Raw genomic sequence first — 18,610 nt, forward strand, 5'->3', positions numbered from 1 at the left:
AAATTTTTTCTATCAAAAGGCAAGGATCCTGATCTGGTTGGATATACATCAATTCATTGAGTAAAGTATCAAAGGTGTAATCATGTTTTTCAGTTATTGTTTAACATTTCTTGTTCTGCAGGTGGGACAAAATGTACTCATTTTATTTTAAGAGGCAGAGCTGCAGAAGATTTGTACTGAACTCAAAGTACATTCTTTGTTTCCCTGGTAATAAAAAGCCTTAGCCACAAGGACAACTCTGTCAACATTTCAGCAAAGGGAGGAGGATTGTGCCTTCCAGTTTATAGAGCCTTTATTACAGTTACTACTAAGACCGCCTTGGCAGAATCCCATTCATATTTATCTGTGAACTCTGTCCTTTGTTACATGAGAGAGCAAAGCAAAAGGCACTGCTTTTTATGACATTAAAAGAGAAGGCCTTATTAATGGCTCTGTTTCATGCTCGTGTAATATTAAGCAGTTCTAGCTAACAATAGGAACATGGCAGAGAAGATTGCTTTAAAGAATTGTAAAAGAAGTTTACTTTCACATTATGGTGCACTCACACAGGGTAAGTAAGATGGAGATCTGATAATTATCTAGCTAATGTGATCAATGTTAATGGACAATCTGGTTAATTTGGCTTTTAAAAGTAGAGTTTTAGTAACAAGAAGTGGAACGCCAAGAGAGCTCTTAATGAATTTTCTTTAACTTTTAAGTTAAATCGCGGTTCCTGACTTTATTTGCTAATTACCATGATGTCTTCAACAGTATTTTTGCAATAATAACATTTGGTTCTCAAAGGGCCCCTTGCATTCAATTAGTTCAAAGTAGATTTGGGTATATATAGGCTAGCAGCTTCCATCCAGCCTTATGAAATGAATATGAGCTGCAAATATTGGTACCCCAGCTATTTTCACTATCGTTATTCTTTTCTGAATTCTAGCTACAGTGATTTCTGATATCCTTGAGCAATTTTATTTACCGTGTGTGTATATATATTTACATATACACTGACAATTCTTTGTACATTTAGAGGAACAAAATTTTAATTTTTTCTTACTCTGAAAATATTAAGCTGGACTGATCTTTCATTATTGAACTATATTGCTTATTTTTGTCAAAATGCTTACACATTTAGGTGAATATTTATTAGGCACATGCTAATTTTATGTAAAGCACCGAACCAGGTTTTAGGCTGACTTATATGAAATTATCCATATACAAGCACTTTTGACCTTTAAAAAAAACTTCAGTAGCATGAGGTTCAGTCTGATACATGAGATGCTGTGAGCATTAGAAAAGACACATGGAGCTGCCTTTGATGTCCCAGACCTCTGTCTGCTTTGTACGTGCCTCTGGATTGCCCATATTCTGAAATTGTTAGGAAAGCTTGTTACTGCCTAGGCACTTTTCTAGTGAGTCTGATTTGAGAATCTGATCTTGTGTGTTAACCCACTCGTGAAATCAATAAAAAGTGTTAAAATTAAATGCTTGGTGCTGTAGTGTAGTGTAGACTAGGCAGCAAACTATTAGCCCTCAGAATTTATTCTGCAACATTCTAGGATCTGTGAATATCTTTGTGTTAACCCTGATATAAAATCAATATACGATGTAATATAAAAATTTAAGAAAATACCCTAGAAAAAGATTGCAAGAACATATGCCGAAATATTAGTAGGAGTTACCTGTGAATAGTGACATATGGGGCAATATTCACTTTTTTTCTTTTTTTCCAAAATATTTTATAACTGTAGACATATTTCATTTTCTAAATCATAAAATATTTAGAAAAAGATTCGAAAGATTCAAAAACTATAATCAATCTTGTATAATACCAATTTACTGCAATTATGTTTAAAAGATACTCAGCAAAAGACTGAACAGAAATATACTATACATTACCAAAGATTTTCTTAAAGTTGCTATTTGATTTGTTTACATTTTCAGTGTTTCTAAAATTTCTATAGGGAGCATGAATTATCTTGAAAAATTAATGAAAAATCTAATTTTTTAATGGGAAAGTGCGTAATAAGAAATAGGTTTCTAACAGGGTATTTTTCCTTTCCTGCATGCCCGTTTTCAACCCACTTATTCCTATACAATAACAGTTAACGATTAACAGGCATGGAAAAAGTACAAAGCTTATAGACTTCAGCATTAAAAGTTAATGATCTCAAAGCCACCAATGTTTTTTGTTGTTGTTCCTATTGGAGTCTATAAAAAAAAATGTTGTTGATTCTATAATCCTACATATTTATTTAATCCTACCTATACATGTCTTATTTTGGCTATTTGAAACAATGAAGAAATAAATCTAAGAATTAAAAAAGTATATATCTTCTTCACCACCACCTTAAGAATAAACTTTTTATATACTTCCTTTAAACTATTGTGGTTGGTGTCGAAAGAATGTGACATTTCTAGGTTAAAGCTCTGAAAGTGTAATGCGAATCTCCCCTCTTTTTTCTCCCATCATGTTCTAAGCACTACAGCAACTTCCTGAGAAGAGTTAGACCTATACTTATTTTTGTTTTCTCGAATAGCAATTTCAGGGAAGTAGCTCAGGAATAAACTAAAACATTCAGTCTAGTGCCAGAGCCAAAAGCATACTCAAACCCATGTGATCATACAGTTTTGCTCAGTTCCTTAGATATAAACTAACCTTAGCTGACATCTGGTTGTAAAGATAATAGAAGTATGCAAATCTATCACCATTCATTCATTCATTCATTCATTCAGTAAACCCTAGCATAATCTCTAGCAGCAAGTATGGGATGGGGGGTTTCAGGAATGTTCAGTGATGAACAAGACCAACACAATCTCTGATATTACTGAATCTTACATTTTAGTGAGAGAGACATTAAAGAAATAACAAAATTAAGTATATATTTCTAAGCTGTCATAATGGTTACAAAGGGTCCTATGGAAAAACAGCACATGAGGACTTGGGCTAGATAGTCAAGAAAGGCCTCTTTGGAAATGACATTTAACTTAGGCTGGAGATGTGAGGAGCAGAGAGAATATCTGAGTCAGAAGAAAGAACGTGGGAGAAAGCCCTGAGGAAGGAAACGGTGTGGAGCATTGAAGGAACTGTAGAATGCCCAAACCAAGTGAAGGAGCATAGAGCAGAGGACAGTGGTGTCCAGAAACTCGCAGACTGGAATTTTTATCCAAGCACAACGGAGATTCATTCAAAGATATGGAGCAGGGGAATAAATTAAAATGAATGCTACCTTCATGTTCAAAGGAGCTTCATGTCAAGGTTGAAACACTAAGTTTCATCTCTTTGAAGACATAACTATACATGATCTATACAAACATCAGATATAAAGTTAAGTCTATGAAATCAAGTATTTCTTATAACATAGTGGTTAAAACGTCAGGCTTTGAAATCAGACTATCCTGTGTCTGTCACTTTCTGGGTGCATGACTCTAGGTAAGTTTCTAAATATGTACACTGTGAATAACAATTTGTTATTGTGAGAACTAAATGAATAATACATATAAAAGGTGAACATGGTGCCTGGTACATAGTAAGTGGTCAAAAATAATAGCCATTATTTCCTGACTCACTGCCATAGGAAAAGAATGAAATTATCACATAGCAGACCTTGTGCTCCTTACATAGCTAATGCTGGACGCACTTTTAGAGAGCTAAATTGTACTCAGTGTTTTCAGACTAATGAGCCAAATACATTAACTGTTCTGGAAACAGATGAAGCCTAACTATTTGACTAAATATAGAGATAATTAGAGTCTAGACTCTATCTGTTGATAGGGCTTAGGAAAGCATAATGAGAATCATCATGCCATAATAGAATAATACACGAGCTAAAACAAATCAAAAATTTCACAACACAGATGAAAAACAACTAATTTTATTGATGTTAGGAAAACGTTATTAGCTGAGTCTTCTCGCAATCTTATGATGTTTGTTTAATGTTGTAACAGCTCCCTAATAGTGTAATCAATTATGTCTTTCTGTTTTGCTACTGAAGCTTTTTCCTTCCTACACACATAGTTTAGTAAAATTATCAAGTGTCAGATGAAATCTTTTTTTCTGTAGTTTTATAATGTGCATTAGAGACACTTATTCTTTGATGTAGTTGAGGATAGAGATGAAAGGTCCTTACAGGTACTTTTTATTCAAAGCCAGAGAACTACTTTCTATAGGAAAGGTATTGACTATCTTGCTGCGTATCAAGGCCTGACTACATATTTGCATATTGTTAGTGGAGCAATTCCTATTATCAGGAAAGCTCCAATATTACTTGATAATACACATGTAAATAATGTACAGTGCCAGTGTGTTGCATGGAAAGGAGAAAAGGCCAGGCTATAAAATTTCACACTCTGTCCAGTGTGGGAGGAAGTGATAGGATATGACCAATTCTAAGACTGTCTTCATTTTATACATCACAGACAGGGTGCAGCCCAGGGTCTGGAACATTAAACCAAAGAATAAAGCTTCATTAAGGCTAAGTTTGGAAATTGATGAGTGTAGGGAGTATAGCATAGATCTGCAAGCATCATCAATCATTACTAGTCCATGGTTAATTTCTCACTAGTCCTTGGTGAAATGAAAAAGAAAATGACAATGCAATTAGTTATTCATAAGATAAATTCGTTAGGGTGTTTTATTTTGAATCTCTGTCCTTCTGTTCTTTCTTACATAGCATAATGGTGGTAGAAGAAATTTTAAATTGATATTCTTTATTTGGTGAGATAAAAATTGATAAGATTATGTCAAACTGAAAAATGTTTAAACATTTGTTTATTTGTTTGTTTATTTATTTAATAAAATCTAAAATGTTAAGATCCACTAGTACTGAGAACATACAGAAATGATAGTCAGGAAAATAAGAAGTCTTAATAGGATCTTTAAATCAAAGTCTGAAACACCCATAAAATTAAGTTATTAAGATATACACATTAAAAGCATTAAGGGTTAAAACCTAGAAGCTCTGGTTGCATTCAGGCCTACAGGTGCCTACGAGAGAAACTTGCAAAATACTTAATCAATGGGTCAGTATCATCTTATGAGGCTCTGGCTCCAATATTGAGGTAGGATTCTGGGGCTTCTGTGCCAGGAGTCAACCTTTATTGTGGAGAAATGTGGGTAGGAGGGTGTAAGAAAACTGAAAGGAGAAGAGTGGCCAGGGAACTTTGGACACCTAAGACATTTGGTTTTTACCAACTGATATAGAAGTCTTTCCATATTTGCAACTGGTATGGCTTTATAGTTGGCTGAATATCATCCTTGGGTATTTAGAATTGGGAAAAAGCCCTTGAATTCAAGTAGGGAGAATGTCTAAGAGCTTTAATAAGCCGGCCTTAATATTTGATATCAGCTCCTTTACCAGCCTTACCTGTTTCCAAAGGGAAGTCTGACTTGAGCTGGAACTAATCCCTGCTCTGGAGGATAGATACCGTGGAATCCAATTTGATTCCATGATTTTTAGCCCTGTTCTTTGAAGGATTAACCTTACCATGTATCTACCCTGAAACGGACTCTGCCTTTGTAAACTATGAAAAATGTCAGCTCATTTCCCCCATTCACCTTCTTCTCCAGGACCTGACCACACCAGTTTTTTTTAAATCAATTAATTAATCATTTAATTATTTAATTTTTAAAACTTAATTTATTTTTGTAATTGAAGAAATGATTTTAATTGTTTTCCCCCATCTTCCTCCTCCTTCTCCCCTCCCCGCTACCCTCTGGTAATCACTAGTCTATAGTCCATGTCCATGAGTCTCTGTTTATTTGTCCTATTCATTTGTTGCTTTTAGGTTTATATCCCACATCTCTACGTGATATTACGTGATTCGCAACTTTTTCTGTCTGGCTTATTTCACTTAGCATGATTATCTCAAGGTCCATCCAAGTTGTTGCAAATCACACTAGATTTTATATCATGATTGATAGCAAATAACCTTTTCAACAAATCTTATTTTTCTTTATTTCTGGTAAAAGAAGGCATGAGAAAAATATAATTTGTCTCAGAACCATAGGGACATTGCAAGACAATAAAGAGACTCCTGCGCCTCCATTTCCCAATGTTTATATTGCCTTCAACCAAGATTATTTGTGTATGTAACTCCTCATTTTTTTTCACAACTGTTCACCCTGTGAGATTCATCTTTGAAACAACCCACAACTATTCAACTCATGTCCTGAGAAAATGCCCTACTCTGCACCAATAGTATAATATTCTAGAAATTGTACTTATAATCCTTAAAAAGGGAATCAAATCTCAAATGGCTTTTTATTGTTCTATGGTTGCTGGGTTGGAAGCATTCATGGTCTCTTCAAGGAATTATGATGTAGTTATAATACACTTTAATATCCTCAGATAAAATGTGCTCTATCAAAGTATTACAATTAAAATGCATTATTAGAGAATCTCTACTTTCTTCTGCTATATTTAACATTTTTAATTTGCAACATATTGCTATCTCTAATTGTTCTTTCTCAGAATTACTGTATGAGGTGAATGAGAATTATATTTGTGTACATCATCCTTTTTTTTAATAGGAAAGCAATGGAAATTCAGCAGACTTGTTTAGGTCACACAATGAAAGATAAAAGCCTAGTGCGAGAGACTTCTGGCTCTGGCGATAACGTAACTCTAAAAGAGATGAGACCCCTAAATATGCTGAATAGTTGATTCAAAGAGAGAAAATAAAATCATTCGTTTCCAGAAATGTAATGGAAACAGAAGATGAGAGCACGAAGGGTGCCGGTGCTGCAACAGAGCATGGAGTGAGTGAGAAATCTGGCGTTAATATCCACAAGGGAACAGTAGACAAAGGATCGGACCTATTATAGGCTGAATGCATCCCCCCAAAATTCATATGTTGAAATCTTAACCCCACAGTATGATGGCATTTGGAGATGTGGCACTTGGAAATATATATGGTTAGATGAGGTCATGAGAGGAGGGAATTGGTTTGATGGGATTAGAGCCCTTATAAGAAGAGACACTAGAGCTTTCTCTCTCTCTCTCTGTCTCTCTCCCTCTCTCTCTCTGTCTCTCTGTCTCTCTGTCTCTCTCTGTCTCTGTCTCTCTCTCTCTGTCTCTCTGTATTTCTCTCATACAAGGACATAGTGAGAAGGCAGCCATCTGCAAGCTAGGAAAGGAGCCCTTACTAGAAACTGACCAGATGGACATCCTGATATATTTCCAGTCTCCTCAAGTGTTAAAAAAAATATTTTTCTGTTGCTTAAGCCACCCGATCTATGTGATTTTGTTATGTCACTTTAAGCAAACTAATACAGGACCCAAAAGAGGAAAAAGTTGGAACAGTTTCTGAAATAAAGCTGATGCCCCAAAAGGACAGCACCTTAAGTGAAAGGGTGGAATAAGAAGCAAATTTTTTCCTCAGCAAAGAGAGAAAACAAAAACAAAAACAAAAACAAACAAACGGACAAAGAAAACTGATGTATTTATATATGTTTCTGCCTGGGTTCTGTGTAGAGAAATCAAAAGAGTTATTTCTGATAATTTAATACCACAGACCTGTTCCTCAAAATAGGTTGAGAGTTTGAACTCAGCCTACCCAATTAGGTTAAACCTTCAAACCGAGGTCAAGAAATTAGCACAAAAAATTGGCCCTACACTCCTGCCCCAAATCAAGCATTCTGAAGGGACATTCTTAGAATGCAAGTCTCCTGGAGTTCTCACAAGAAAAAATAATCATGCTAAAGAAAAGAGCTCATGATAAAAAAAAAAAAAAAAAAATTATGAACCACACAAGGAACACATTCGCTGTGAGTGAGAGTGAGCAAAAACAACAGAATTATCATCTCATAGCTTGAGATAATAGAATGAAAATCTGAAGTAGAATATAAATTATGTTTAAAATAATTAAGACCTGAAAGAATTGAAACCCTAAGAAGGAACAAGAACATATTTTTTAAAATAGTGAGCACATTAGAAAAAAGAATAGGAACAAAAAATAAAGTAGAAAATTTTTATTAATTGATGAATGAACAATAGATTAGACATTTGAAGAACTAGTGAACTAGAAGCTCTATCTGAGGACATTAGATCGAATGTAGCACTGGCAAATTTTAAGATGGAAAAGGAACAGATTAAGATTTAAGAAATATGGAAAGTAGAATTAGAAGGTCTTCATGCTCCTGATAAGACTCCAAACAGCTAAAATAGAAAAAATGAGGGATAAGCACTGAGAATTTTCTAGAAATGAAGAAATACATGAATCCATAGATTCAAGAACCACATGATTTCCAAGGATAATAAATAAAAAGAAATCTACAACTAAATACATCACTGTGAAGCTATAGAACCTGAAATCTTAAAAGCAACAGCAAACAAAAGATACAATTAACAGACATGATTAGACAAAAATACAAAAACTTGTCAATAGCGGGGGTGGGGGGGGAAGACTAGAAAACAATGGAATAATAAGGAAAAGTGACTATCAAACCTAGATTTGCATACTCAGCTACATTGTTATTTGAGAACTAGAAACTTTTATCATTCAATGACCCTTACTAAAAAGAACTACTAAATGATATACATTATAAAGAAGGAAACTGAATTCATGAAAAAGAAGAGGGATAAAGGAAACAGTGATGATGAGCAATCATGTTCGTAAACATGTGGATATGTAAGCATTAACAATGCCAAGAGTGACAGGTTTGAGGATACAAAAATAAGGTGAAACAAAAATATTAGACAACTATAGAATGTAAAAAAAAAAAGTTTGGAGTTAAAGCATTCTATAATCCTTTTAAAGTTTTAGGAAAGAGTAAAATATTGAGTTTAGACATTGTTATGTCAAGAATTTATGTTAAAACTTTTAAAATAGCATTGAAGAAAGAGAAATAGAATGTATAACTTTTGAACTATGAGCAATGATGAATAAGGACAACTATTAATTAAGTAGAATCTTGAAAAGGATAAGAAGAAACACAAAAATTATGCTAAATAGAATGCATAAGGTGGCAGAAATTAATCTATATATACCCATAATCATAATAAATGTAAATAAACTAACTTTATCAGTTAAAAGAATTAGAGTGGAATTTCTAAAAAAAAACACCTCTACTGCTTATAAGATATATTTAAAATATGACCCAAAAAATGAAGCTAAGAGGATGGAAAAAGCATTCCAGAAAAATGCTAACCCAAAGAAAGCTGGTATAGCTATAATATATCTGACAAAATAGTCTTTAAGTAAAATTTAAAATGTATACATTAGGAAAAAAGTGCACTATATAGTGATAAGGAACAAAATCACCAAGAAGATACAAAAATTTTAAACTTAAAAATAATAAACCTAAAATAATAAAAATACTTGACAAAATTACAGCAAAAAATTGACAAATCCATAATTATATTGTAAGACTTTAATATGATTCTGTAATTCATGAATCAAGCAAAGAAAAAATTTGTAAAGATTTAGGATATGTTTCAGAAGTTTGATCTAATATACTTATGCAGAATCCTATTCCCAACAGTTAAAAAACACATTCTTTTTAAATAGTTATACCTCATTTACAAAAACTGACCACATAATGGTTTCAAAACAAATTTTACCAAACACCGTGGATCTAGGTTTCTACATCACACAGGTAATAATCAATACAAAAAAAAAAAAATGAATAGCCAAAAAATAGTCATTCTTCTTTGATCAGAAATTTAAAAACATACTTTTAAATAATTTATGAGTCAATCAAGAGATCGTTGAATGAAAATTGTGAGTCGGAGCTAATCCTGTCTTTACACGCATTACTTACATATATTAGAGAAAAGATACTAAAAACTAAGAATCTGTCTCTGTAATTTTAAAAGTTAGGGAAAATAGCAGTTACAAGTTAGCTGGCAACATAGGATGAGCGTCCCACGTTCTATTAATTTGTGGTGATGACTCAGTCCTAACTGATAACAAAAAGCACTTGCCTCACCCCTACACAGCTTAGTGGTTAAGCACCCAAGTCAAAAGATCTTTAAATTCTGGTTCAGTCACTTTTGAGCTATATAGCTGTGTGTACAATGTTTGACTTCCCTAGGCCTCAGTTTTCTCATCTATAAAATAGGAATTATAAAACACAGGGAGCTCTCATCATCCAACTATATGTTATCCAAGCTTTTATAGGGAAATAAAATGTATCATAACATGAAAATATTGACTAATGAATTGACCTCTTCAATTGACCCCCAGCTCAAGTGCCTTGGCCGTGCCTATCAATGTCTACATGGGTCATACTCTCACTGAGTGTCCAAAACTTTCTTCCTTTTCAAATAATAGTAATGACCATTAGATATATGCAACTGATTAAAAAATGCAAACTCAAATGGCACAAATGACGGAGGATATCATGAAGTCAATAAAAGTAGAAAACAAAGTGAATTATACCAAAGCTATTAACAAATATTTGGCAAAGTTAAACATGTTAACTCTCCATGAAAAAATTTAACTAGAACAATGACATGATAGGCATTTCAAAGGGGAGTAATTTTGACATCAAAGTTCTAAATAAACTCATGAAGAACTAAAATAATTTTGCAAAATGAACCCTTGTGTTGGTTTATATTTTCAATTGAAAATATTGAAAATATAAATGTAAAGTGAAGAATATTGCACTATGCAATCATGTAACCCCCCTCCACCCAAATCCACACAAATCATTCTTCGTTAGTTTTAAGAATTAGTACAAAGTTGAATTATAATATATGTGTTGTTGATGGGAGATAAATTTATGTTATAATGTTAATCATTTTTAAAGGCAATGTTCTGATCAAATATTTTTTCCCCAATGATTTATTATAAAATTGTGGTTTCCATTTCAAATGGGATTTTTAAAAATTTATTTATTTTAATTAATTTAAAGTACACAGTACATCTATATAGTTCGTAAAATGATCCCCTCAATTACTCCCTCCCTCCCCTGACTCTCCACCTAGCCAATGTATTCATGATAATTGCATTCCCTATGCCATGCTCCGCATCCCCATGACCATCCATCAGCTACTAATTTGTACTTCTTTAACCCTTCACTCCATTATCCCAGCCTCCAAAACCCCTCCCCTCTGTCTGTCACCAAATTGTCCATTATATTTGTGAGTCTGTTTTTCATTAGTTTATTCTTTTTATTCCTTAGATTCTGCCGATAAGTGGAATCATATAGTGCTATCTTTCTCTCTCTGACTTAAATACCTTCTAGGTCCATCAAAGCAATATCTTTTTCCATCTTCTTCCTTTTAGTCTGTGTGTGTCGTTTCATCTGAAGTGAGGCTCTTATAGGCAACATGTAGGGGTCTTGTTTTTATTTCTATTCATCCACTCTTTTAGTTGGAGCACTTAATTCTTTTCCATTTGAGGTACTGATCAGATGGCTATTTGGACCTTTATTAGTATCCCATATGCTATTTAAATGATTTTTATAGTTTTGGCATCTTATCTCTTGCCATTCTGATTGAGTGTCCTTGGTTTTCCTGTCTTCTAGATAGGGCATTTGATCCTTTCTTTATTCATGCTGTTTGTTCCTTTGCTTATTCCATTTAATATACTTCTCATCTCAGATAATGTGTTTTCCATTTCAGACTGATTCCCTTTTATAATTTCCATTTCCAGTTCTAGATTTTTTTTTATCTCTTTGTTGAAATTCTCACTGAATTTAACCGAGAGTTCATTGAGCATCTTTATAACCATTGTTTTGAACTCTGCATCTGTTAGATTACATGACTCCATCCTATCTGAATCTCTGTTCTGTTCTCTCATATGGTTTCTGCTTCTTTGTTTTCCCATTTTGGCTGCTTTTTTGTATCTGTTTCTATGTACTAAGCAAAGTTCCTAAGTCTCCCAGTCTTATTAGTGTGGATTTGTGAAGTAGGTGTTCAGTGGCACAGTCCTGAGAGGGGTTCGGTTGTAGGCCAAATTTAGTCGAATTCTCTGCCCCTCTGGGACCACCTGCTAAGATTCAGCAAGCAATCCACAGATGCTGTGCTTATAGTTGCCTCAAAAGGCCACACTAGAAACTGAGGCCAGCTGCCTCCAGTGTGAGTCTAGGCGCTCCTCAGCAAGGACCACCTGACTTGCTGAGGACACACCTGAATGTGGCTTGGGTGGGGTGTGTGCTGGGGGAGAAGGTGTTTCAGGGAATCCTCTGGGCAGAGCAACCTCTGTTAACCAGTTTGATGATGTCACAGCTATGGCTGCCCTGTGTTCATGCACTAGTAAGGGGGAGGGCTCAACAGAGAACGATGGACACTGTTGGCACTCTGTACTCAGTGAGTCTCACTAGGCCCTCGCTCTGTCAAAGTCTTTCTGTAATTCCCTGGTTCCCCCAGCACGTAGCCTAATTGGCACTGGTGCTCAGAGCAAGCAGGTCTATCACCACGAAAATCTGCTCAGTGACGCAACACTTTTAAGAGGCATCTGCTGCTGCTGCAGCCTCCGCTCCACGTCCTCGCCGTGTCCTGTCTTCTGCCATTGCAGGATGATTTCTTAGATTTCTCCCTAGTTGTATGGCTTCGTCATCTAGACTCCAGGCGATTTTTCCTTGCTGCTGCTCTTTGTTTCCGTCACAACCTTGATTTGGTCGCCAGAAGGATGAGCAGAGCCTCTATCATCTACACCATTTTGGGTGCCCCTCCTCAAGGGGGATCTTTTCATGGGTCTTTCCCAGCATCAATTATATTTGGATAAGAAGGACTTCATGAAACTACATATGGGGTTATTGGGAACCTTAATTGAAATTATTTAATTACAATGTGCCTGGCTCATAGTAAGCATTTAATAAACATTAGCATTTAATCATTCTGTGCTATCACTAATCTAACATTTTTTAAAACCTCCATGCAAACTCTCAATGTACTTTTCCAATGTTATTGCCAAATATTGTCCTTCGTAAAGTTCAGATCTTATAATTATTAAACTCTTCTCCATCTTCCATACATCTCCAACACAGTCTACCGCATGTTCTTTATCTCAAGTGTTTTCTCTGAAACATCCAGATTCTTCAAGGTTCAGCTTAAATTAAATTTCTTACAAAAGCTCTTCTCTAGCACTCCAATTAGAAAAAAATCCTTCCTTCCATTGTATTCTGTAGTCTCACAGGAAAACGTGTAACTCCACTTATAACGTTTTTCTTAAGGAGAGTTATTTTTGTCTCATTTCCCTTACTAGATTGCAATCTCTATTAAGAGCAAGTCCCACATTTATTTTATTATCTTCATAGTACCGTGGACCATGACTGACACGTGATTTCCATTCATTTACCCATTCATTCACAAACATTTATGGAACAATAAAAATAGTCAGATTTAATTACTGTGTATTCATTGAGTGAATGAACTCAAGATAGAGCAGTTATGAGTGAGCATAAATGGGAAGTTTTCTTTTGGCTTGCAAGCAAGATTTCTTCCCAATCTTTACTAAACTTCGAGAACATACAGGATTCCTGGATGTGTGCCATTCCAGAGATGCGCTTGAGAGAGTAGCATGTGTTATTCATTACATCACATATAACCTTTTCAAGTTTACAATCAATCTTGCTCAGAAAGCTGGTGTCGTTTAAAAAGTACAGCCGGGTGCTGGAAGGAGAGACAATCTGAGTTGGCTACAGTTTGTGAATTCAAATACCTTATTTAAAGGTCCAAACATGAAGAAGGAGGATGTACTAAACACATCATTTTCCCTTCCAGTGATTGAAAAGGGATGGTACATTGAAGCTTTGTTGGGTTTCAATGCATTGATTTTCTGGCTACCTATTTTTCTCAGGTTTGTCAGATACTTAAGAGTCTATTTCAAGTTGCCTGCAGACTCCTTTTTTCATGTTTCTTAAAATTATTTGTGATTAAATCCTCCATATTGTCTTCCAGGCTCTAATGATTCTCTTCCTGCGAAACCTGTTTTTTTCCTTTACTTTATTCTGGTTCTCACATCTTTGTTTTCCAATCCAGTGCTTGCTTTTGGTATCCCCATCAATTTTTCTGTTTCTTGATTCTCTGTACATGCCCATATTTGTTCACCTATCTGTCTATTCACTCAGCATTCAGTTGTTGGACACCTTCCAGTGTCAGACAGTGCTCTCTAATCAGACATGGTCCCTACACCTGGGAAGATTGCAGTCTAAAGTGGTAATGGGAGACCGGGGAACATGATGTCACATGACATAATGAGCGAGCACAGGATACCACCGTGCGTATCACCATGTAGGCATCTCTATCCAATGCTGAAGAAGTACATTAATTACGGGATAAAATTGAAAGCTAAGAATAAGTATTAAACGGGGATTTTAAGTCAACAAGGAGTGAAAAGAGGAATTCCAGATGTACCAACTAGAATAGCAAAGACAGTGGATTGTTAGTTGCAAAGAAATCTGAGGACAGTATTTCTCAGTGCTGTCCGTGGACCAACTATGACAAAATCATCTAGAATGTTTCAAAAGTCAAAGTTATGTGGACTTCACCTCCAAATCTATTGAGTTGGAATCTCTGGAAGTAGGTAAAACCTGTCTTAAAAAAAAAACTTCAGATTATTTATAGGCATGGCAAAGTTGAAAACCTTTATATAGAAATGAGAGAACGTGGGCAGGTAATAGGCATATTGACTCAACTGACAAACAAAAAGGGGACATAAGTAAAAAAGGCAGCTGGACATGTCCCCAACCATTATTAAATTTTTTTCATATCTTATATAGTTTCCATTTGAGAAATGGGGTATTAAAATCTTGATGGGCCTTCTAGATGTACCTGGCACGGTGCTAGGTACTCCCCGAATAAAATCGAATTTATTTCTCGAAACAATTAACCCATCTTCTGTGTTTCTGGGCTTCTGTGTTCTGGGATGCTAAGTACTATTGGAGAAAACCAAACAACCACGCAGATTGGTTTCACTACCAGTGTGTGGTCTTCCCCTCATTTAAACCCTTACCGTTGCCTGACCACTCTGTGTTTTTCTAGCCGTCCCTTTCCATTCTTTACAACAGCTATTACAGGCTTTCTCCGTTCTCCTCAAATCTCCTACTGTACTGCCTCTATTTTATTTTTTAACTTTTTTTACTAGAGTACCAGTTTAGTATGAAAGTATGTAACTCAGGAACCAGCAGATGGAGGAGATGCAGAGAGCAAGGTATGTGGCAAGGGGCGTGAAGCTTCCATGCTCGCTGAGCCAGCCACTCTTCTCAAACCTCCGTGTGTTCACCAACTCCAAAACTCGACCTTCTTTCCTAGTAGATAAACTTCACTGAGAAGAGGAAACCTTTAAGACAGGCCTCCTCAACTTCCTTCTGCCCTCTCTACAATCTAAATGGCTCCTCACCCAGTCTCATCACCTACCCGTTCTCCTGCCTAGCGTTAATCCTCCTAAACTGAGATCTAGGATAGCTGCAGCAGCATCACCTAGGAATTTGATAGAAATGCAGAACCTCAGGCCCCACTCAGACCTACTGTGTCAGCATTTGCCTCTTAACAAGATGATTAAAATGTAAGAAGCTCAGCTAAAAACAAAACAAATAAACAAACAAACAGAACTCACCCCTTTCTGCCTATTCAGGTGTCTGGCTTTATCAAATGTCCTTCCATCTACTCTAACCGCAAATCTGCTCTTTTCCTTGGGCTCACTCAACAACGTTTTAATTTTTTCTATTCTAAATCAATAAACCATTTCTTAAAGCTGTGCTGTGACCTCTTGTCCCCTGATGGTGAATAACCGATGCTCTTTTCCTCTAACAAAGCCACAAATCTTCAAAGACTTTCTTATATTCTGTTTTTATTTTGCTCCCATTTGTTTTTCAACCCCCTTTTACAAGATGCTACTAGGATGTGGTTCCATAGTGTAGCAGTTAGCATGTCTGCTTTACACGCAGAAGGTCCTGGGTTCTCGCCCTAGTGGAGCCATGGTCTATGGTCTATGGCCATGCCACCCTGAACAAGCCTGATGTTGGAAGCTAAGCAGAGTCAGGCCTGGTTTGTACTTGGATAGAAGACCACCTAGGAAGACCAGGTGCTGTAGGCATAAATAATAATAATAATAAAAAGAAAAATAATATTAGTTGTCCCCCAAAACCCAGTCTCCCAATTTTCAATGGTAAAAACACTCCAATCTTTATCTGGGCACTTGATTGTCTAGAGTAAAGATGTATTTCCCAGCTTCCCTTGCAGTTCTGCATGTTCATGTCTCCAGGTTCTGATTGATGGGATGCTAGTTCAAGTTATATGTTCATCTTTGGAGAAGTGTTCTTAAAAGGAGAGGGTATGGCCTTTTCATTTTCTGTCTCCTTCCTGCTGGTAGAATGTGGATGAAATGGCTCAAACACTGGCAGCTGACTTGGATCTTGAAATGAATTTGGGAACGTGATAGAAGTCTCTGGAGAATTAAAACAAAAGACTATTGTTCCAGACTGAACTGACTATCCCCAGACTTCTTGTACTAGAATGAGAAATATACTTCTGTCTTATTTAAGCCAGTGCTATTGAAGGCTTTTAGCATCGGAATCCTAACTAATATCCTACAGCAATCTGCCAATCCTTTATTCCTGATAGCATTCAAGTTATCAACGATATATATACATGTGTGTATGTACACACACACACACACACACACACACACACACATTTGCTACTCCTCAAGGCATAAAATACTGTTGACCACTCCTCTTCTTTTAAATACTTTCTCCTTTGGATTTCCATGACACCATGTCACCTGGGTTTTATCCAAACTCTCCTCTGCCTCTACCTATTAAGTCAGAATTCTCAACCATGGCCGCATATTGCAACCACCTGGAAAGCCTTGAAAAAGTGCTGATGCCTGGGCTCCAGCCCCAGAGAATCTGACTTAATTGGTCTGGGGTGAGGTCCTGGCATCACTGTTCTTTACAAGCTCTCCATTGACTCTATCGTGTAGCCGCCATTCGCAGCTACACCTAAAGCCACTAAAGCCATTGCAGACTTTAAACTCTTATTCTCTGACCCGCACATTCCCCCTGACCAATCCCATCTGCTCCTGGTTTCAATTAGCATTACATGCTGATGACTTTCAAACTGGTGCCTGCTAGATCTCTGCTGAGCTTTAGACCCATATATATAGAACAGCCCATCGGAAAGTTCCAATGGATATGCCATTGACGTCTCATTATCATCATTTATCATTTTTTTCAATATTTCTTCCCACCATCCCCAAAAAGTTCTTGTTCCTCTCCCCAGGTGTACCATTTGTATGAATAGCACCACTATCCACATATTTCTAAGAGCTAGAAATTCTAGCCTCCTCCCCAGTTCCCCTTATCCTCTCAGTGACCCTATCTAATCAGTCATTACACTTAATTTTTATATTTTAATGTCTCTCATGTTCATTCACTCCTCTCCATCTTCACTGCCATTTCCTGGTTGAGGTTACCATTGTTTCTTGCCTGTACTGGTTTCTCTATGGAGTCTTGCTCCCTTTCTGTCCTTTCTCTGCACAGCAGCTGGAGTGAAACTTTTCAAACTCACATCCAATCATGACACTTCTTTGCTTAGAATTCTTCAGGGTTTCCCTACTGCTTTGGGAGGGAGGTTAAATGCCTTTACCTGGCCCACCAGACCCTTCATGATATAGGCCTGCCTTACCTGTCCAAACTTGTGGTTTATTTTTCCTCTCCACCCCTATGCTACTGTGTAGTTAAGTATAAGGAATTGTTGGTAGTTTTCTGAATTCATGTTTTTTCCCTGCGCCCAACCCTGGTTCTACTGAAATGTCCTGCTTTTGACTAAATAGTTCCCAAACTTCCGTGAGTGCAGAGAATTGTCTTAATCAGCATTTGTGCTCATAGAATTTTATATAATGTCTGGGGTATAACTGACTCTACAGCAAATATTATTGCCTACTTATGCCATGGAGCTTACATTATTGTGTACTCAATATTACAGAATTAAAATAGATTCTTAATTATTTTATATGTGGACTCAGAGAGATATACTAATTTTTACATGATTAAATGTCACAGCAAAAAATGTGACCAAGGCTCTGTTTGATCTAAGTCTGTTGGCTACAAGGCTCATTTTCTTCCTACACTAAAATATACAACTTCTACACAAAGACACTTTGTGAAGAGACTATAATAAAATGGCATTTAAAGCAAACTCCTCTAGTACTTTGAAATGTTTTCTAGGTTATCATGGATTTCCTGACTTTTCTAATTAGTCTGGGGCTTCTAACTAGCTTATAAAACAGCAGTCTGAAATTGTGTTTATCTAATAGCAAAACAGTTGGTCAATTAAACCAATTTACTAAAAAAGAAATAAACAATTGAATTTCTTGGAGAGACACCAGTTTTCTTTTTAAATAGTTAGCTTGGCATCAATGTGGGTATAGCCTTACACTCGGAATGTTATTTCCTCTTTCCATTTGGACTTGGAATTTGAAAGTGTGGCTTTTCTTGTGTTTTTCATACTCAAGTTACATGAAATATTAACTATAGTTTGCCAGGACAGATATCTGTAGAAGCCAGATAAATAAAGCAAAGAAGTAAAGATGGTTCTGTGTAATAAATACAACAGCATATACATGATGATAAATGTATGTTTTGATGATTTTGAAAAGAAATGCAAGGTTGTGGGAGTGGAGAGAAGAAATGAGCAGAGAAATGGTTGATCAAAGAGGAAGAAATAAAGAC

The 18,610-nt window shown here is 36.0% G+C and overlaps 1 protein-coding gene across 2 annotated transcripts in view; it reads left to right on the plus strand.

The window, feature by feature from the left end:
* Window positions 1–338: 338 nt before the first annotated feature.
* The window catches only part of DYNC1I1 (dynein cytoplasmic 1 intermediate chain 1), a 343,203-nt gene continuing 324,931 nt past the window's right edge, over window positions 339–18,610 (plus strand). For both annotated transcript variants that reach the window (XM_016131454.2, XM_016131458.2), the window contains exon 1: window positions 339–550. In XM_016131454.2, coding sequence (XP_015986940.2) covers window positions 533–550 — 18 coding nt within the window. In that variant the 5' untranslated portion in view covers window positions 339–532. The remainder of the gene's footprint in view (window positions 551–18,610) is intronic.

Source organism: Rousettus aegyptiacus, unplaced genomic scaffold (assembly GCF_014176215.1).
Source record: "Rousettus aegyptiacus isolate mRouAeg1 unplaced genomic scaffold, mRouAeg1.p scaffold_m13_p_13, whole genome shotgun sequence".
Taxonomy (NCBI): domain Eukaryota; kingdom Metazoa; phylum Chordata; class Mammalia; order Chiroptera; family Pteropodidae; genus Rousettus; species Rousettus aegyptiacus.